At 35.0% G+C, this 22,047-nt stretch overlaps 1 protein-coding gene across 1 annotated transcript; it reads left to right on the top strand.

The window, feature by feature from the left end:
• The first annotated feature begins 19,049 nt into the window (after positions 1-19,049).
• Positions 19,050-20,076, top strand: LOC133252019 (olfactory receptor 2T33-like). Its single transcript, XM_061424775.1, has one exon. It carries the CDS (start codon positions 19,050-19,052, stop codon positions 19,983-19,985), a length of 936 nt encoding a protein of 311 aa, XP_061280759.1. The 3' UTR covers positions 19,986-20,076.
• The last annotated feature ends 1,971 nt before the right edge of the window (positions 20,077-22,047 follow it).

Genomic DNA, 22,047 nt, shown 5'->3' on the forward strand with positions numbered 1-22,047 from the left:
GGAAGAGAGCATAACCAAAACATCCTCTAACAGAAATCACACCAATGCTTTCTTATATCCATCTCCCAAAGCAAAAGAAATAAAACCAAAAATAAACAAATGGGACCTGATTAAATGTACAAGTTTTTGCATAGCAAAGAAAACCCTTAAAATGTGAAAATAAAATGTATGAAATGGGAGAAAATATTTGCAGACATATGTCAAGGGTTTAATTTCCAAAATATACAAACAGCCCATGTGACTCAATATAAAATAAATAAATAAGTAAACTCATCAAAAAAATAAGCAGAGGATCTAAACAGGTATTTCTCCAAAGAAGACATACAGAAGACCATGAGGCAAATGAAAAGATGTTCTACATCACTAATTATTAGATAAAGGCAAATCAAAACTACAGTGAGATATCACTTCACAGCAGTCAGAATGTCCATCATCAAAAAATGTACAAACAATAAATGCTGGGGAGAGGGTGGGGATAAAAGGGAACCCTCCTGCACTGTTGATGGGAATGTGAATTGAGACAGCCACTATGAAGAACTGTATGGAGGTTCCTCAGAAAACTAAAAATAAAATTACCATATGACCCAACATTTCCACTCTGGGACATATATCCAGATAAAACTATATGGCAGATTCATGTTGATATGTGGCAGAACCAATACAATATTGTAAAGTGATTAGCCTCCAATTAAAGTAAATTTAAATTAAAAAAAGTTGAACCATAAAAAAAGATGCATGCACCCCTATATTCATAGCAGGACTACTGACAATAGCCAAGACATGGAAACAACCTAAAAGTCCACTGACAGATGAATAGATTAAGAAGATGGGGTATGTAATACAATGGAATACCACTCACCCATTAAAAAGAAGGGAATAATGCCATTTGCAGGAACATGGATGCAACTAATGATTACCAAGCTAAGTGAAGTATATCATAAAGACAGGAAAATACCATATAATATCATTTACATGTGGAACCTAAAATATGGCATAAATGAGCCTATCTATAACAGAGAAATAGGCTCTCAGACATAGAAATCAGACTTGTGATTTCCAAGGGAGTCGAGGGAGAGATGGAGTTGGAGTTTGGAGTTGGTTGAAATAAACTATTACATTTAGAAGAGATAAACAGCAATGTCCTACTGTACAGCACAAGGAATTATATCCAGTCTCCTGGGATAGGGCAGTATTGGGGATATATGTTGTACCTATAGCTGATTCATGTTGAGATTTGACAGAAAACAGCAAAATTCTGTAAAGCAATTATCATTCAATAAAAAATTAATTAATTAATAAGTTTAAAAAAGAATATTTTAAAAAGAACATATATATATGTGTATAATTCAGTCACTTTGTTTAGCAGAGATTGTACATTGCAAATCAACAATACTTCAATAAAGAAAAATGTGGCAAAAAAGTAAAACAAAACTAAAACAAATATATGGTTACAAAAGGGGAAAGGTCAGGGGGAGGGATAAATTAATAGCTTGAGATTAACATCTATACACTACTACACACTATTATCTATTAAAATAGATAATCAAATATATGGTAAAAATCTGGATACTTTGTTGTACATATATGGGAAAAGAATCTGAATCACTTTGCTATACATTTGAAACTAACACAACATTGTAAACCAACTATGAAAACTGAAAAAGTTAGTTACTCAATCGTGTGTGACTCTTTGCAATCTATGGATTGTAGCCCGCAGGCTCCTCTGTCCATGGAATTCTACAGGCAACAGTATTGGAGTGGGTAGCCGTTCCCTTCTCCAGGGGGTCTTCCCGACCCAGGGATTCAACTTGAATCTCCTGCATTGCAGGCAGATTCTTTACTAGCAGAGCCACCAGGAAAGCCATTAATCAACTATATCCATATACAAAATAAAATTTTAAAAATATAAAGATAAAATTGGAAAGAATTAATAAAAAACCCTGCCCTTTTACTACGCTCCACTCTTGTATTTTAGATTTAATAAATATATTTTTTTTCAAAATAAACTAACAAATTATTTTAGCTATAAGCATTTTCAGCATTTTATTCCTTCTACTGATGGGCTTCCCTCGTGACTCCAACTGTAAAGCATCTGCCTGCAATGGAGGAGATTTGGGTTCAAATCTTAGGTCAGGAAGATCCCCTGAAGAAGGGAATGGCCACTACTCCAGTGTTCTTGCCTGGAGAATTCCATGGACAGAGGAGCCTTTTGGGCTACAGTTCATGGGATCTCAAACAGTCGGACATGACAGAGAGACTAACAATCATATAATATACATATATACCAAATACTATGTTTATGCGGTTAAACACAACCACAATATTAAATATTATTAATTTGACTATATATATAATAGTATTATATATATATTATAATATATATAATACGTGTGTGTGTGTCCATGCTAAATAATTTCTGGCATAATGACTCTCTGTGACCCTATGGATTGTAGCTCACCAGGCTTCTCTGTCCATGGGGATTCTCCAGGTAAGAATACTGGAGTGGGTTGCCATGTCCTCCTTCAGGGGATCTTCCCAAATCAGGGATCGAACCCGTATCTCTTATGTCTCCTGCATTGGCAGGCATGTTCTTTACCACTAGTGCCATCTGGAAAACCTATATGTACATCTATATCTATATCTTTATACCTTTACTAGAAGGTTTTATATTTTCATAAACCTAGTTAACATCTTTTTATTTTACCTTGAAGGACTTTTGATATTTCTTGTAAGACAGATTTATTAATGATAGGTTGCATAAGGTTTTTTTTGAGACCTTTCCCCTTTTACTACCAAAAAACAATTTTGTATGTATGGTAGCATTTTCATTTCAGTGCTTGGATACTCACTGATGTGAGAAAAGCAACTTATGAGGACTTAACAAAGAGATAGACAGTAAAAAAGCTGTCAGCAAAAATTGCACTGATTGTAATAACAAATCTAAAAAATTTAATGGAGGCAGCTCAACATGCAATCAATCAGTGGGTAGTCCTTGGATAATCTGTGGAAGTGATAAATCTAATAAAACTAGAGAATAAAAAATAGAAAATTGGTTGCTTGCATCGCATCATATGAAAGCTTAAAAAACTAGATGGTCAAGAATCTAAAATTTTAGTTACATTTAAGTTACTAAAATGAAAGTTACAATATTAAGTTAAAATACACTGTCTATTGTTCAAAGTTTAAATTACAGTATAGAGAAGAAAAATCTTAATTTAAGCAAACATCCTCAAATTATTGAGGATGGAAAGATTAAGGAAATTATTATTTCATATGAAAGAAAACATTGCAAGCATAAATAAATATTTTGATGAATTGGAATATAATAAAATATAAGACATATTTATTAAATGTTTGCTTATATATGTAAAGAAATCAAAATACAAGATCAATACACAAACTGAAAAAGAAATAAACATATTTAGGATATGAAAGGTCTCCTATATGAACAAGAAATGCTCAGAAACTCAATATACATGTGTAATGAGCTCATTTCACATGCTAGTAAAGTAATGCTCAGAATTCTCCAAGCCAGGCTTTAGCAATACATGAACTGTGAACTTCCAGATGTTCAAGCTGGTTTTAAAAAAGACAGAGGAACCAGAGACCAAATTGCCAACATCTGCTGGATCATCAAAAAAGCAAAAGAGTTCCAGAAAAACATCTATTTCTGCTTTCTTGACTATGCCAAAGCCTTTGTGTGGATCACAATAAACTGTGGAAATTCTGAAAGAGATGGGAATACCAGACCACCTGACCTGCCTCTTGAGAAATGTGTATGCAGGTCAGGAAGCAACAGTTAGAACTGGACATGGAACAACAGACTGGCTCCAAATAGGAAAAGGAGTTCGTCAAGGCTGTATATTGTCACCCTGCTTATTTAACTTATATGCAGAGTACATCATGAGAAATGCTGGGATGGAGGAAGCACAAGCTGGAATCAAGATTGCTGGGAGAAATATCAATAACCTCAGATATGCAGATGACTTATGGCAGAAAGTGAAGAAGAACTAAAGAGCCTCTTGATGAAAGTGAAAGAAGAGAGTGGAAAAAGTTGGCTTAAAGCTCAATATTCAGAAAACTAAGATCATGACTTCTGGTCCCATCACTTCATGGCAAATAGATGGGGAAACAGTAACAGTGTCAGACTTTATTTTTCTGGGCTCCAAATCGCTGCAGATGGTGACTGCAGCCATGAAATTAAAAGACGCTTACTCCTTGGAAGGAAAGTTATGATCAACTTAGACAGCATATTCAAAAGCAGAGACATTACTTTGCCAACAAAGGTCCGTCTAGTCAAGGTTATGGTTTTTCCAGTGGTCATGTATGGATGTGAGAGTTGGACTATAAAGAAAGCTGAGCACTGAAGAATTGATACTTTTGAACTGTGGTGTTGGAGAAGACTCTTGAGAGTCCCTTGGACTGCAAGGAGATCCAACCAGTCCATCCTAAAGGAGATCAGTCCTGGGTGTTCATTGGAAGGACTGATGTTGAAGCTAAAACTCCAATTCTTTGGCCACCTGATGCAAAGAGCTGACTCATTGGAGAAGAACCTGATGCAGGGAAAGATTGAAAGCAGGAGGAGAAGGGGACAACCGAGGATGAGATGGTTGGATGGCATCACTGGAGTTGATGGACATGGGTTTGGGTTGGCTCTGGGAGTTGGTGATGGACAGGGAGGCCTGGCGTGCTGCAGTTCATGGGGTTGCAATGAGTTGGACATGACTGAGCCACTGAACTGAACTGAACTGAGGTGATGTTGAAGGATTTAAGAAATGATTTTTTTTTTAGACTGTCTGCTCTCAGGAAGCAAAATTTTATGATTGGGTGGCTAATAAATTTATCTATAGTGAGAACATGCTGTACCAAAGCTAACAGAATAATTCGTAATACTCTGTCATTCATACTATGTAGAAAATGGGCATGTTTAGTAACCTTTGGGTCTTAAACAATATTCGTATTATGCCTGTGTTCAGTTGGGATTGTGGAATGGTCTTGCTTTTGCCTTGGTCTACCATGGTCAGAGTGGTTTTTCCTGATGAAGGTCTTAGCTTCCTATTGCTGTTATAGAACATTGTGTGTAGGTGTGTTAGTTGCTCAGTGATGTGCGACTCCTTGTGACCCCATGGACTCTAGCCTGCCAGGCTCTTCTGTCCATGGGATTTCCCAGGCAAGAATTCTGGAGTGGGTTACCATTTCCTTCTCTAGAGGAGATTCCCACTCCAAGGACTGAAGCTGGGTTTCCTACATTGCAGGCATATTCATTACCATCTGAGCCACCAGGAAATATTATCTTACACTTCAAAGGGTCAGAGGTCTAAAATTGATCTCACAGTACTAAATTCAAGGAAGGAACAGGCGCCATTCTTTGTGGGAGCTCTAGGAAAGAAATGTTTCCTTGTCTTTCCACCTTCTAGATCCTTCCAACACTAGTCGATAACCCTCTTTCCCAGTCTTGAAAGGCAGCAATGGGGTTGAGTCCTTCTCACGCTGCCATTTCTCTGATCCATTCGTTTGCCTCCCTTTCTACTTATAAAAATTCTTGTGATTACTTTGTGCCTACCTGGATAACTTAGACTAACCTTTCTATTCTAAAGACCGCTGATTAGCAATTTTAATTTTACCTGTAATCTTAATTTTCCTTTGTAAGGAACTTAACATATCCACAGGATCCAGATATTAGAACATGGACAGCAATAGGCTGTCTTGCTTATGCTGACCACATCAATGTCAGTGAAGCTGTGTATTTTAATGAAAGAAAATCAAGGCTTGCTCCTAGCAACATTAACACCTAACTGATAATATCTGGCCAGCTTTGAACTTCAGTGGATACATTTCTCAGATGAAGAATATTGTATCTCTTTACCTAGATCACTTGCACTGCATTTGGTGGGTAGATTTTGGAGGGTTAATATATCTTACCATACTACTGTATTTTTTTTTCACTTTATTATACCACTTATATACTTAGTATAATTAAAAATGTTGCTCATTCAATAAAAATTTAAAACACATTTCAATTAAATACTTACAGAAGTGCAAGCTTGCTATGATTTCAGTGAAGTATAGAGTACTGTTGGGACATGTAACAAAGTTGTCTCTTAATCATTATTGTTTAAGTAAATTCATGCAAATAAGCTAAGGTACAATGAAGATCACTTTGCAATTTCTCAGTAAAAACACAATATTGATCAGAGCTATTGATGCTATTATAAGTAACCAATATTGCTATCATTCTTTTTCTTATTTAACTTTTCTAGAATTATCAGCAGTGTTCTTGCCTGGAGAATCCCAGGAATGGGGAAGCCTAGTGGGCTGCCGTCTATGGGGTCGCACAGAGTCGAACACAACTGAAGCGACTTAGCAGCAGCAGTAGCAGCATATAAAATTATGCAAAATAAAAAATACTTCCTAGAGACTCATAAGAGTCTAGGTCCAGGACTGTTAAACTCCTTTTAGAGTCTTTCATCTTAAAGGGAAATTACTGGAACTCCAGAGTACCCACAGTTCCTATATTTTGGTATGTCAAGTATTTTTCTTATATGTTCCTTTACTAGTGAATGAGTCACCTCATTAACATCCACAGCAGGCTGAGGCCAATAACTGGATTAAGCCTTGTACTGCTTTGTGTGATTGAAGTTTATTATTCAGAAACTGCAAGCATGGTGATATCTTTTATTCCAACATGCTTTAATTTATTCTAAAAACATATACATGTATCCTCTGGATGGATTTTAATTCTGTTTTTTTTTTTTTAATTTCTCTTCTCTCACAACATTGACCATAGATCTTAGAATACGAAATGCATATAGACCTTTATATATTGGTTTGGTGACTTCTAGCAAAATTATTTACTATAATTAAGTGATCTTTCCATATTCCTAATCACGTCATTCATTTATTTATTTATTTATAATTGAAAGATAATTACTTTATAATAATGTGATGGTTTTTGCCATAACATCAGCATTAATCGGCCATAGGTGTACCTGTGTCCTTTCCCTCTTGATCCCCCTCCCTTCTCCCTCCCCAACCTATCCGTTGAGGTTGTCACAGAGCACCAGCTTTGGGTTCCCTGTGTCATACATCAAACTCCCAATGGGTATATGTTTCAATGATATTCTCTCAGATCATCCCACCCTGACCTCCCCCTACCATATCTAAAAGTCTACTCTTTATATGTGTCTCCGTTGCTGCCCTGAATATAGAATTGTTGGTACTATATTTCTAGATTCCAAATATATGTGTTAATATATGATATTATTCTTTCCTTGCTGACTTACTTCACTCTATAATAGAGTCTAGGTTCATCCATCTCATTAGAACTGACTCAAATGCATCCCTTTTCATAGCTGAGTAACATTCCATTGTATATATGAACACAACATCCTTATCCATTCATCTGTTGATGGACATCTAGGTTGCTTTCATGTCCTATCTTTTGCAAATAATGCTTCAATGAACATAGGGGTACATGTGTCTTTTTCAGTTCTGGTTTCCTCAGGGTATATGCCCAGAAGTGGGATTGCTAGATTGTATGGTAGTTTTATTCCTAGTTTTTTGTGTTTTTAAGGAAGCTCCATACTATTCTCTGTAGTGATTGTATCAGTTGGCATTCTCACCAGCTGCGTAAGAGGATTCTCTTTTCCCATATCCTCTCTAGTATTTATTATTAGTAGGCTTTTTTTGATGATGGCTATTCTGACTAGTGTGAGATGATACCTCATTGTAATTTTGATTTGCATTTCTTTAATCTTTGACAAAGGAAGCAAAAATGTACATTGGAAAAAGAACAGTCTCTTCAACAAGTTTTGCTGGGAAAACTGGTCAGCTATGTGTAAAGAATGAAATTAGAATACTTTAACACCATACACAAAAATAAACTCAAAATGGATTAAACGTAAGACCAAAATCTATAAAACTCCTAGAAGAAAACACAAGCAGAATAAATCACATAAAGACCCTTTATGATCCACCTCATAGAATAATGGAAGTAAAATAAAAAATAAGCAAAAGAGGGCCTAATTAAACTTAAATGCTTTTGCACAACAAAGCAAACTGTAATCAAGATGAAAACACAACCCTCAGAATGGGGGAAAATAATAACAAATGAAACAACTGACAAAGAATTAATCTCCAAAATATGCAAGAAGCTCATGTAGCTCATTACCAGGAAAACAAATAACCCAATCAAAAAGTGAGCAGAAGACTTAAACAGACACAACTCCAAAGAAGACATACAGATGGCTAGCAAATACATTATAAAATGCTCAATATTGCTCATTATTAGAGAAATGTAAATCAAAGCCACAATGAGGTATCATTCCAATCACTTCTTATATAGAGCTATTCAATCAGTTACTGAATGGTTATGTTCTGATCATTAATATACTATTGTAATATTCTTTCAGATTTAATAAAACATGTATTGACAGATAAAAACTTTTAAAATAACTTCTCTCAGCACCCTTTATTAGATCAGATAACAAAACTGTCTGCTTGAGTAGAGAGAAAACAGAGTGTATTTAATTACACTTGTATGATATGATATATCTGGTGCTTCATATTCATTTTTATACATTTACCTCTACAAATAACCTTGTGGGACAGATAGTATTGTCCTTCTATAGATGATTAAATTGAATCTCAGAAAATTATGTAACTCAGTACAAATTATAAATCTAGAAAGATTCAAGAATAGAAGAGCTCAATTAAGCCAACCTATTTAGAAGAATGCCTTTGGGGGTGAGATGTTTCTATAACACTCTGTCCCCTATGTAATGGCTTGCTTTTCTTGGCACATTGGTTAGTAGAAAACTGAAGACTAACAGGATTGGAGGCATCCCTGGGTATGACAAGACTTTTATGCATGCTATCTTAATTAACAATATTGTTAAGCAAAACTTGCTTTCAAAATATTCATATCTTGATTTCAACATTACATGAGTCAAACAATATATTTTCTGTAAAAATCAAATATCTTAAGACTGAAAATTATCTGCATGGAGGTAATAAATGGAGAAAGTAATTGGTTATCTGTATTCTCCTAAATGTGTTCTCTTGGTCATTTTCAGAGCCTGAAATTCAGAACTTTCTAAGGTTTTACCCAGGTTCCTTGCATTTTATATTTGGTGAATTCTGGACAGTGATCCAGAAGTCAGAGAAATTCAGGATTAGATCTTCCACACAGTAGCTGCTCCTCAGGCAGGTGAGTGTCAGAACTGAGTGCATCAAACTTAGGGTTATATTCTATTTTGCTTCAATAATCTTAAGAACTGTATCATAATCCATCACATTTGAAGGGAAATTACATCACATAATGAAGTCATAATTAGTCCTTTTTACTTTCTGACATATACCTTTCATAATTTGCAAAGCATGGGTTCACCTCTTTCACTTACCATGATATCTAAGATCATTCTGCCTATTGTATTGCATAATGGAAATTTAATACAATATATATTATTATTACACATTTTAAAAGACCTTGAACATTTCTGTGTATGTAGGGTGTTTTCCTCTTTCTTGTGGGTATTTTTTAAATTGAAATCTAGAAAAGCATATATCAACAGTTTCAAGGGACAAAGGTAGTTCTACAGTTCTCAATATTTCCAAACTGATTTTAGATATGGTGGCTTAGTCTCTAAGTCATGTCCAACTCTTGTGACCCCATGGACTTAGCCCACCAGACTCCTCTGTCCATGGGATTTTCCAGCCAAGAATACTAGAATAGGTTACCATTTCCTTCTCCAGGGGATCTTCCAGACCCTGAAATCGAACCTAGGTCTCTTGCATCACAGGCGGATTCCTGCATTGCAGGTGGATTCTTTACAAAACTGAGCTATGAGGGAAGCCCATATATATATTTAAATGTATATTTATATGTATAAATTTTATCCCATATTAATTTTTACTTTATTCCAATTGGTAATGCCTATTATCAAGAAAAATTAAATCCAAATTTTGACTGTATAAAATAATTATTCTGTTTAATGTGTGGTTTTGTTTAATTTCCAAAGAGATCATAATTTTGATTTGGGTATGTTACATACATTTATCTGTCAAATTGCACAATATATGGATGAACTTTTCAAGAGACTTGGGATTCTGTTCATATCTAAGTCCTAGGTTAATGGATGCAATTAATTAATCATCTACATCTATTTATCATGATTTGTTAGGAAAAGTGACAGTGTTTTAGTACATTAAAATGATACTGCCTACTACTTATTGAAAACTAATTCCCAATAATCAGTAAAGCACTGTTTTTTTACCATCTTACTTTATTCTTACAACAGTCATGTGATGTATTAGTAGTTTTGTACTCATTTTAAAATAAAAACTTGAAGCCCATAGTTCATAGAACTTGCAATTACTGTTGTTGTTTAGTCACTCAGTCGTGTCTGACTCTGTGACCTCTTGGACTGTGGCATGCCAGGCTTCTTGTCCATCACTATCTCCCACAGTTTGCTAAAACTCATGTCCATTAAGTTGATGATGCCATCCAACCATCTCATCCTCTGTCACCCACTTCTCTTTCTACCCTCAATCTTTCCCAGCGTCAGGGTCTTTTACGATGAGTCAGCTCCTCACATCAGATGGCCAAACTATTGGAGTTTCAACTTCAGCAGTTACTTGAATGTGAAATAGAAAGAGCTCATTTACCTCTTTAATTCCCTCTGCTTGATTTGTGGATGATGTAGAATCTTCCGATGGAGCTCTACACATTTGACTTTAACTATGAAAGGGCAGGAGTTCCTATGTTCTTTTGGTTAAATTAACATTTCTATACTTATATTTCTTCATGTATTCATAAATATATTTTAAAAATATTCATTCCATATTTTATCTTTGCAATGAGATTTGTTGCTAGTACAACCGAGTGTACTCCATTTGCCCAATGTGAAACTGAAAAAATATTTTCCATAATTTGAACGAATTTACTAATTGCATGAAAGATATTCATTTATTCCAGCCTACAACAGTCAGAGGTCCGGATAGAAATGAAACAATGAATCTAAGAGGAATTTTAGTTCTGTGTAATCAAATATTTTATACAGCTAGAAAATAAATAGCAAGTGATTTTATACTGTTTTCAATGGGAGAACAACATCAAAGGTGACCAAATATATTCTTGACTTGCAAATCTATCCTGAAAATTGAACCTGTTGAATTATACAAAATCGAATCCACTTGGGTAAAGCCGTTGTTGTTATGAAATAAAACATGTAAGATCATCTTTTTATATTAGTGCTTTAAAACTTCTAAAAGGAAAAAAAAATATTGTATACATGACAAATTCCATGTCATATTAAAATTCTTATCATCTATTTTGCATTAAATATGTAAGAAAATATTTCAAAAATTACCAAGAACCTATATATAGCCTTAGAATGATTAAATTTATCATGATCATGTGTGTTTGCTCTGTGTTCAAAGAATTCATAAATGGTGGATGGATTGTAGAGTCCAACCCAAAGAGATATTGCCAATATCTTGTCACCTAAACTATTACTAAGTTAATATAAGTAGAATTTATTATATGTTAATTTTCAAATAAATATTGATTTTACTTTCAAAATGTTTGATGAGAAACAAATAATATTTTTAATAGTAAAAAAAAAATAAGGCTAATCTGTGTAGAAGTATTGCATTATGCCACACTCAGCTGTGTACTTTTACATCTTTTATCTCTAAATCAGCAAATAATTTTAAATAAGATCAATAATATATTTCATTCCACTTTGTACATAATTAAGCTGATATTTAAGCATATTTAAATTTACATCACTTAAATACATCCAAATATTTGTCAGGGACATAGGCATTTAGCCTAGGCTAAGAGTAGGCTAAGAAGACTACTCTTTAATTCTGTGTTTCTGTTTCATAAAATCAAAGAGAAAGCAATATTGTAAAGTAATTAGCCTCTAATTAAAATAAATTTAAATTAAAAAAAATCACAAACACAAAGAACCCAAAAAGTTAAAAAAAAAGAAAAATGCTGCTCTCAGTTCTCTAATTTTTAATGTACATTGCTAGTGAGTTACATAACTTTTTAGACTTTTTATTTCCTACTGACTAAATTTGAAATACATCAGTATTTCACATAACATCTTTTTTCTTATTATTTTTTTAAAATTTTATTTTATTTTTTAACTTTACAATATTGTATTGGTTTTGCCATATATCAACATCAATCCGCCACAGGTATACACGTGTTCCCCATCCTGAACCCTCCTCCCTCCTCCCTCCCTGTACCATCCCTCTGGGTTGCCTATTATACAGAGTGAAGTAAGCCAGAAAGAAAAACATCACATAACTTTTTATTTGCAAATACAAGGTTGAATGCATGAAATGTCTCTTGTTACCACAGTGATCTTTTAAAAGTGCTGTTAGTTTAAAATAACTTCTTCTTCAATTGTAAACCCACATTAGACTCTCAAAATCATAATTAAATAACTCATCATTTAAATGTATATTGAGAACATGAACTTAAGCATGAATATTATCTTTTGGTTTTGATTTAAATAGAGAGCACAAAGTGAAACCCAATGAAGCAAATGAAGCCAATGTTGGAAACAGTTTAGCAACTATAAACTTCCTGAATCAGAAATAAGTAGACTAACTCAAGAAAGGTGGTGGTAACCTGCTGAAATCTCACAAATATTGTCAAAGTCAATTTTGACCCAGCTTTGGAATTTTCTCATTTTATTTACGTATTCTGTTAATTCAGATTTCTATCCTCTGTTGGCCCTGACTCTGGGCTGGATTAACCGGAGGAATTTATATTGCATTATAGCAAATTCATAGAAACAAAATTCCATCTCTCCATATCATGTAATAAAAATGAATTTTAGACAATACATTTAATAACACTAATATAGTTGATAAGCATAGATGTAAAAGATGGTTAAAAAATACCAACCTGATCATGATCATAGATTCAAACAATTCGCATATCAATAACAAGTATTTTTATCCCAATAATATTCACATGGTCTAACATGAGAAAATCTACCAATGTAATCTAGCCCACTAGTATTAAATAAATAATAACCTAAAAGTATCTCAAATATATATAATATTCAATGTAAACTTTGGTTCAAAATGATGTAACAATTAAAAAATGTTTAATAGTTTAAATGGGCTGAGGAAGATACTTAACATGCATAATGACAAGTCAGAACATTGTACACAAATAAAAAAAATAAATCTATAAGGAAGATTCAAACAATTCAGTAGAAAATATGGACATGAGATGTTCACAATAAACTTGGAAGAGTAATCCAAGAGGTTAATGAATACTTTTGCTCCATATCATTGATGAACTTATAAATAATAACAAAATTAATTATTATTTTTTAAAATTATGGTCATAATTACTATACCTAACAATATCTAGCAGTACCACACATGGAGTAATTGAAAAAATCAGAAATTGATGAGAGTGAAAAAGTTTAGGAATTAAGTTACCCAAAGGCTTCAAAATGCAAGTTTTAAATTATTTAATAGAAGAAAACTCTTGTCCCATGCACAAGGGCATAGAATATGGTGATAGAAAATTACAAAGAACTATGTAAGGATTGATGCTAAAGCTGAAACTCCAATACTTTGGTCACCTGATGCGAAGAACTGACTCATTGGGAAAGACCCTGAGTCTGGGAAAGATTGAAGGCAGGAAGACAAGGGGACGACAGAGGATGAGATGTTGGATGGCATCACGGACTCGATGGACATGAGTTTGAGCCAGCTCCAGGAAGTTGGTGATGGACAGGGAAGCCTGGCATGCTGTTGTCCATGGGGTCGGAAAGAGTTGGACACGACTGAGTGACTGAACTGAACTGAAGTCTTCAGCAATATGCTGTATGCTACATTATAACAAAACAGAGGCATAATTAATTTCCAAGCCTAGATAGATATAATATTGTTATTGCTCATTCACCTAGTCATGTCTGACTCTTTTAGACCCCATGGACTGCAGCACACCAGGCCTCCCTGTCCTTCACAATTTCCAAAAGTTTGCCCAAGTTCATGTCCACTGAATCCATGATGCCATCCAGCCATCTTATCCTCTGATGCCCTCTTCTCCTTCTGCCCTCTGTCTTTCCCAGCATCAGGGACTTTTCCAATGAGTTGGCTGTTTGCATCAGGTGACCAAAATACTGGATCTTCAGCTTCAGCATCAATCCTTCCAAAGAGTAATCAGGATTGATTTCCCTTAAGATTGAATTGTTTGATCTCCTTGCTGTCCATGGGACTCTGCAAAGTCTTCTCTAGCACCACATATCAAAGGCATCAATTCCTTGGTGCTCTGCCTTCTTTAGGGTCCAGTTCTCACAACCCTATGTGAACACTCAGAACACCATAGCCTTGACTGTACAGACCTTTGTTGGAAAAGTAATGTCTCTGCTTTTCAACACCCTTGTCTAGATTTGTCATAGCTTTCCTGCCAAGAGGCAATCATCTTCTGATTTTTTGGCTGCAGTCACCATCTGTAGTTATTTTAAAGTCCAAGAAGAGGAAATCTATCACTACTTCCACCTTTTCCCCTTCTTTTTGCCATGAAATAATGAGGTTGGAGGCCATGATCTTAGTTGTTTTAATATTTAATGTTAAGTGAGCTCTTTCACTCTGCTCCTTCACCCTCATCAAGAAGCTCTAGTTCCTCTTTGCTTTATGCCATTAGAGTGGTATTATCCACATATTAGAAGTTGTTGATGTTTCTGCCACCTATATTGATTCCAGCTTGCAACTCACCCAGCCCAGCATTTCTCATGATGCACTCAAAATATATGTTAATTAAGCAGAGTGACATCAGTACAGTCTTGTTGTATACCTTTCTCAAACTTGAACCAATCAGTTGCTCCACACAAGGTTCTTAATATTGCTTCTTGACCTGCATACAGGTTTCTCAGGAGACAGGTAAGATGGCCTTGTATTTCCATCTCTTTAAGAGCTTTCCACACTTTGTTATTATTATTTCCACACAGTCAAAGGCTTTAGCTTAGTTGATGAGACAGATGTAAATGTTTTTCTGGAATTCCCTTTTTTTCTCTGTGTTCCAGCAAATGTTGGCAATTTTATCTCTGCCTCCTCTGTCTTTTCTAAACCCAGCTTGGATATCTGGAAGTTCTTGGTTCATGTAATGCTGAAGCCTAGCATTCAAGATTTTAAGCATGACCTAACTAGCATGGGAGATGAGTGCAATTTTCCAGTGGTTAGAACATTCTTTAGTACTACCCTTCTTGGAAACTGGGATGAGGATTGAATTTTTCCAGTACTGTGGCCACTGGGTCTTCCAGATTTGTTGACATATTGAGTGCAGCACTTTGATAACATCATCCATTAGGGGTTAGCATAGATTTACTGGAATTCCATTGTATACTAGATTTATTAACAGCAGTGCTTTCTAAAGCCCATGTGACTTCACACTCCAGAATGTCTGGCTCTGGGTGACTCATCACACCATCATAGTTATCTGGTTCATTAAGATCTTTTTTACACAGTTCTTCTGTGTATTCTTGCCATCTCTTCTTGATCTCTTCAGTGTCTACTAGATCTCTACCATTTCTGTCCTTTGTTGTGCCCATCTTTGGGTGAAACATCTCCTTGATATTTCTAATTTTCCTGAAGAGATCTCTAGTCTTTTGGTTTATGTTGTTTTCCTCTATTTTTATGTGCTGTTCATTGCACAAGTTCTTCTTGTCTCTCCTTGCTATTCTTTAGAACTCTGTGTTTAGTTGGATTGATGTACCTTTCCTTTCTCCCTTGCTTTTCATTTGCCTTCTTTCTTTGGCTATTTGTAAAACCTCTTCAGATAACCACTTTGCCTTCTTGTTTTCCTTTTTCTTTGGGATGGTTTTATTCACTGCCTCCTATACAGTATTATTGATCTCATCTGTAGTTCTTCAGGCTCACTGTTTACTAGATCTAATTCCTTGAATCTATTCATCATTTTAACTGCATATTCATAGATCTGATTTAAGTCATACCTGGCTGGCCTAATGGCTTTCCCCATTTTCTTTAGTTTAAGCCTGAATTTTGCTATGAGAAGCTGATAATCTGAGCCACAGTCAACTCCAGGTCTTGCTTTTGCTGACTGTATACAGCTTCGCTCTGTGTGGCTACAAAGAATGTAATCAATTTGACTTTGGTATTGACCATTTGGTGATTTCCATGTGTAAAGCCATCACTTTTGTTGTTGAAAAAGGGTGGTTCCTGTGAACCATGCATTCTCTTGGCAGAATTCTGTTAGCTTTTGCCCTGCTTCATTTTTTTTCTACAAGGCCAAATTTGCCTTTTACTCCAGGTATATCTTGACTTCCTAATTTTGCATTCCAATCCCCAATGATGAATAGAGCATCTTCTTTTGGTGTTAGTTCTAAGAGGTCTTCTAGGTCTTCATAGATCTGATCAACTTCAGCTTCTTTAGCATACGTGGTAGGGGCATAGACTTGAATTACTGTGATGTTGAATGATTTGCCTTGGAAACAGAGATCATTCTGTCATTTTTGAGGTTGTGCACAAATACTGCATTTTGGACTCTTTTGTTGATCATGAGGGCTACTCCATTTCTTCTATGGGATTCTTGCTCACAGTAATATAATGGTCATCTGAACTAAAATTTTCCATTGCTGTCCATTTTAGTTCACTGATTCCTAAGATGTCTATGTTTATTCTTACCATCTCCTGGTTAATCATGCCCAATTTACCTTGATTCACAGATCTAACATTACAGGTTCCTATGCATTACTGTTCTTTGTAGCATTGGATTTTTCTTTCATCACCAGACACATCCACAACTGAGCATCATATCCCAGCACTTCATTTTTTCTGGGGTATTAATAGTTGTCCTCTGCTTTTTCCCAGCAGCAAATTTAACACCTTCTGATATGGGGGACTTCTCTTTCAGTGTCATATCTTTTTGTCTTCTTATAGAGCCCATGAGGTTCTCATGGCAAGTACACTGTGGGTGGTTTGCCATTCCCTCCTCCAGTGGATCATGTTTTTTCAGAACTCTCCACTATGACCTGTTCATCTTTTTTTTTTTTTTAACATAAATTTATTTATTTTAATTGGAGGTTAATTACTTTACAATATTGTATTGGTTTTGCCATACATCAACATGAATCCACCATGGGTGTACACATGTTCCCAATCCCAAATCCCCCTCCCTCCCTCCCCATACCATTCCTCTGGGTCGTCCCAGTGCACCAGCCCCAAGCAACCAGTATCATGTATAGAACTTGGACTGGTGGTTCGTTTCATATATGATATTATACATGACCTGTTCATCTTGGTGGCCCTACATGTCATGGCTCATAGCTTCATTGAGCTACACAAGCCCCTTCATCATGACAAGGCAGTGATCCATGAAGAGTAGGTATAATATACATATTATTAAAATTATGAAGCAAGAAATTGTTATGCTTATATCTTATTTACAACTATTTTGATTAACAGAACATCTAAAGCTTTTAATAGCATAATGGACATTGGTGGTATACGCTAGATACTAAAGCAATGCCAATATTTATTAAAGATATGGTGCTTATTTACAAAACTTCCACAACTTATAAATTTACTTACAGCAGAAGTAAAATAGTATTGCTAAACAATAGATTATGAATAAAGCCAAAAGATTAAAATACTAATCTATTACTCTCTTCCAAAGTTTGATTTGCAAGGAAAAGATAAATGTCACATAAGATAGCAAGTTGTTTGCATAAAAATCCAGTTCATTTACCATAGACACTTACAGGTAACAGAAGCTAGATGCTTTAGTGAAAAGATAACTAATCCCTGGAAGTAACCATAATGCTGCAAATTTTATGTGTAGGTGGTACTATATTAATTTTGCATGATAAATTAATTTAAGCAAGTATTGATTAAGTACTTAAACAACCAATTAATCAGTTCAATGAGTATGATAATAAATCTGTTAATTAATAATTAGATTAGTTGATTGATATATCTCCTACATTTAAGGATGTATGATTACTGGTAATGAAGTGTGAACAAGCTACAAGTAAAATCAATTTTGTATTTTCCTTTAGGTTATACATATATATGAAATTATGAACTTTTTGTAATGTATATATTTAACTAAATTCACATTCATTTTGTGATGACATATTAGATATAAACGTTAACTGTTGAAAGGTCTCTAAACTGAGAGAAAGTCTCTGTGATCAGGAAGACAGTGGCGCTCAGGCCTGGTATACTGAGATCATGGGTTGCTTGCAGGTGTGGAAGAAAGAAATTTAACAATTTTTCCTCTCCTCCCAGAAAACTGAGTTTTAGTACTTCTATATTTGTTTTTTGCATATTTATTAATCAAAATTTGTACATTGTGACATTGACTGAACTCATGAAACTAATTTAAACAAATATAGGAGAAATACACAATATTCATCAGATATATCACATCAACATTGACTAAAATGAATGAATGAATGTGTCTGTAGGTCCCTCAACATAAAAGTCCCCAAATTATAGAAAGCTGTGATCATCTAATAATGTTTCCTAACTATAGGAGTAAATGATGTGTGATATATTGACAAAATATACAAAATTATAGAAATGTAGTGAGTACTACTATATATGGACTTCCCTGGTGGCTCAGCAATAAAGAATTCACCTGCTGATGCAGGAAATATGGGGTCAATCCCTGTGTTGGGAAGATGCCCTGGAGAAGAAATTGGCACCCAACTCCAGTACTCTTATCTGGGAAATCCCACAGACAGAGGAGTCTGGCAGGCTATAGTCCATGGGGTTGCAAAAGAGTCAGACGTGCCTTAACGACAAAACAGCTATTATACATACATGTTATCAAATCTATTTGGATCCAAAATAAAGTGTAATTACAAAAAGATGGAAGATAAGATGCTAAGGCAATCAATTGTGAATGCAAATGTTAAAGTCATAATTATGCCTCCCAGTATCTTTTTTTTTCTGTTATTTGATCAAGCTTTTGTAAGGAAATGTCCAAGCTTCCTTTTAAACAGGAATTTCCTAATAATTCATTGTCTTCCAGGAATAACTGAGACATGGAAAATACAAATGTCACCACAGGAAAAAATTTCATTCTTCTAGGACTCTTTAACTACACAGAGACCCATCTGTTCCTCTTTTCCATGGTGCTCATGACTTTCCTCACCTCTCTGATGGGCAATGCCTTCATGATCATGCTCATCTATGTGGATCCTCGGCTTCACACACCCATGTACTTTCTGCTTAGCCAGCTCTCCCTCATGGACATGATGCTCGTTCTCACTATTGTCCCCAAAATGGCAGCCAATTACCTGAGGCACACCAGGTCCATCTCTCCCACTGGCTGTGGTGCCCAGATTGTCCTGCTTCTTACTCTGGGAGGGGGCGAGTGCTTCCTCTTAGCCGCCATGGCCTATGACCGCTATGTGGCCGTATGTCACCCCCTGAGATACCCGATCCTCATGAATCAGAAGCTCTGCTTGCACATGACAGCAGGCTCCTGGCTTTTGGGAGGGGTGGATGGGCTGATGCAGGCTGGTGCCACCCTGAGCTTCCCTTACTGCCACTCTCGAGAAATCAACCACTTCTTTTGTGAGGCGCCATCACTTGTTCGCCTTACCTGTGCAAACACCATGATTTTTGAATTCTTCATGTATGTATGCTGCATTCTGATGCTCTTAATCCCACTGTCTCTCATTTTGGCTTCCTATAGTCTCATCCTGGCTGCTGTGTTTCGTATGCAGTCCACTGAAGCCAGGAAGAAGGCCTTTGCAACCTGTTCTTCCCACTTGGCTGTCGTGGGGCTCTTCTATGGCACTAGCATGTTTATCTACATGCGGCCCAAATCTTACCATTCAGTGGGCCATGACAAGGTGGTCTCTGCCTTTTACACAATTTTAACACCTGTGTTGAACCCCCTTATATACAGTGTAAGGAATATAGAAGTCAAGGGGGCTTGTAGAAAGTGGCTGGAGAAACATTTTAAGTCATAGTGAACATAATTTGCTAATATTGCATCACTCAAATTAGATTCAGGTTACAAAATTTTTTGTGCATCAATATACTTGGCACTCCTTTGCCAGCTTGCACTGATTTTTAAAACTGATTTTTAAAAATATATTAAACTACTACATGTTAGATAAATTAATAAAAATTACATTTGTCATTTTTTCCATACCTTGTCATATTATTTTTTCTGAACTTACCTTGTAATTAGTTGTGATTATATGTGATTTAGAAAAAATCATTTGGTAAAAGATAAGCAGATATGACTACAAATATGTAGGTTAAAATATGTAGTAATCATGAAAGGAAAAATTCAACAACTTTGTCTAAAAAAAGCAACACTAATTAAAATGATTAATATGTGATAAATATCACATAAATTAGTATAGATAATATATTTATACAAAGTAATATTTTTAAAAAAGGATGAAGTTTTTTGTTCACTTGCTAATAGGAGTATCTAATTAATATGAAATGCTATGAAGAAAATATTGTCTTTGATCACAAGGAAAGTCTTAGGCCTGAGGTTTCATGTTTTGGAGATTAACTGAATGGAGTTAATATTATTGGATGAGTTTTATCTCATGATCTCTTGATGAGTTTCTTTTAAGATATTTTATTTACAAGAGAGGAAGGAAGAAATATAGGGAGAGGGAAGAGGGATGAGTGGGAAGGAAAAAAAGGAATGAAAGAAAGACAGGTATGGCACACAATTTGAAAATTAATGCCAGTTTAGAAATGAAAAAAATCAAATTAAAATATTCTTCTGAAAAAATTATCAAATATGAATTTTAATATCATCTAAATTGACTACCATATTTCATTTAGCTATCTTATATCATCTTAAATAAAATACTAATTAAAATGATCAATATTGGGTATTATTATCACATAAATTAATATAGATATTACCTTTTAGATCTTCAGGGAATAAATTTTTTTAATGAAAAAAACATGTGTTTGTATAGGTTCAATAATTCTGATTTTACATGTCATGTCAGATCCTTGAAGATAAAATGTTAGTAAAGATGAAAGGAAAAAAACCTATAAAAACAAACAAAGCAATTAAGAAAATGGCAATAGAAGCATACATATTGATATAATTTCTTTAATGAAACTGGATTGAATGCACCAAACAAAAGATATACACTGATTGAGTGGACACAAATACAAGACCTATATATATGCTGTCTACAAGGAACTCAGCTGAGACCTAGGAATGTATGCAGATTGAAAGTGATTCAGTGAAAGAAGGTATTCCATGCAAGTTCCAAATCACAAGATTCCATTCCAAATCACAAGAAAGCTGGAGTAGCAATACTCACATGAAACAAAATAGACTTTAAAGTAAAAACTGTTAAAATAGACAAAGACATACACAACATAGTGATCAAGGAATCAATCCAACTAGAGTATATAAAAATTATAAATTTATATGGACCAAACATAGGCTCACCTCAGTATAAAAGGCAAATACTAACAACCATAAAGAGAGAAATCAACAGTAACATAATAATATTGGGGCACTTTAACACCCAACTTTCACCAATGAGCAGATCATCTAGACAGAAAATTATATTCTAATGAGGTGGATGAAACTGGAGCCTATTTACAGAGTGAAGTAAGTCAGAAAGAGAAACATCAATACAGTATATTAATGCATATATATGGAACTTAGATGGTAATGATGACTGCATGTACAAGGCAGCAAAAGAGACACATATGTAAAGAACAGATTTTTGGACTCAGTGGGAGAAGGGAAGGGTGGGATGATTTGAGAGAATAGCATTGAAACATGTATATTACCATATGTAAAATAGATAACCCATGCACGCTCGATGCATGAAGCAGGGCACTCAAAGCTGGTGCTCTGGGACAACCCAGAGTGATGGGGTGAGGAAGGAAGTGGGAGGAGTGTTCAGGATGGGGGGGGCACATGTACACCCATGGCTTATTCATGTTGATATATGGCAAAAATCACCACAATATTATAAAGTAATTAGCCTCCAATTAAAATGAATAAATTATGACACAGCACTCCCACTGCTG

This window comes from Bos javanicus, chromosome 7 (genome assembly GCF_032452875.1).
Source record: "Bos javanicus breed banteng chromosome 7, ARS-OSU_banteng_1.0, whole genome shotgun sequence".
NCBI lineage: Eukaryota > Metazoa > Chordata > Mammalia > Artiodactyla > Bovidae > Bos > Bos javanicus.

What these genes read in the sequence shown, in the direction of transcription:
- LOC133252019 (XM_061424775.1), top strand. Translation starts at nt 19,050, where the DNA reads ATGGAAAATACAAATGTCACCACAGGAAAAAATTTCATTCTTCTAGGA.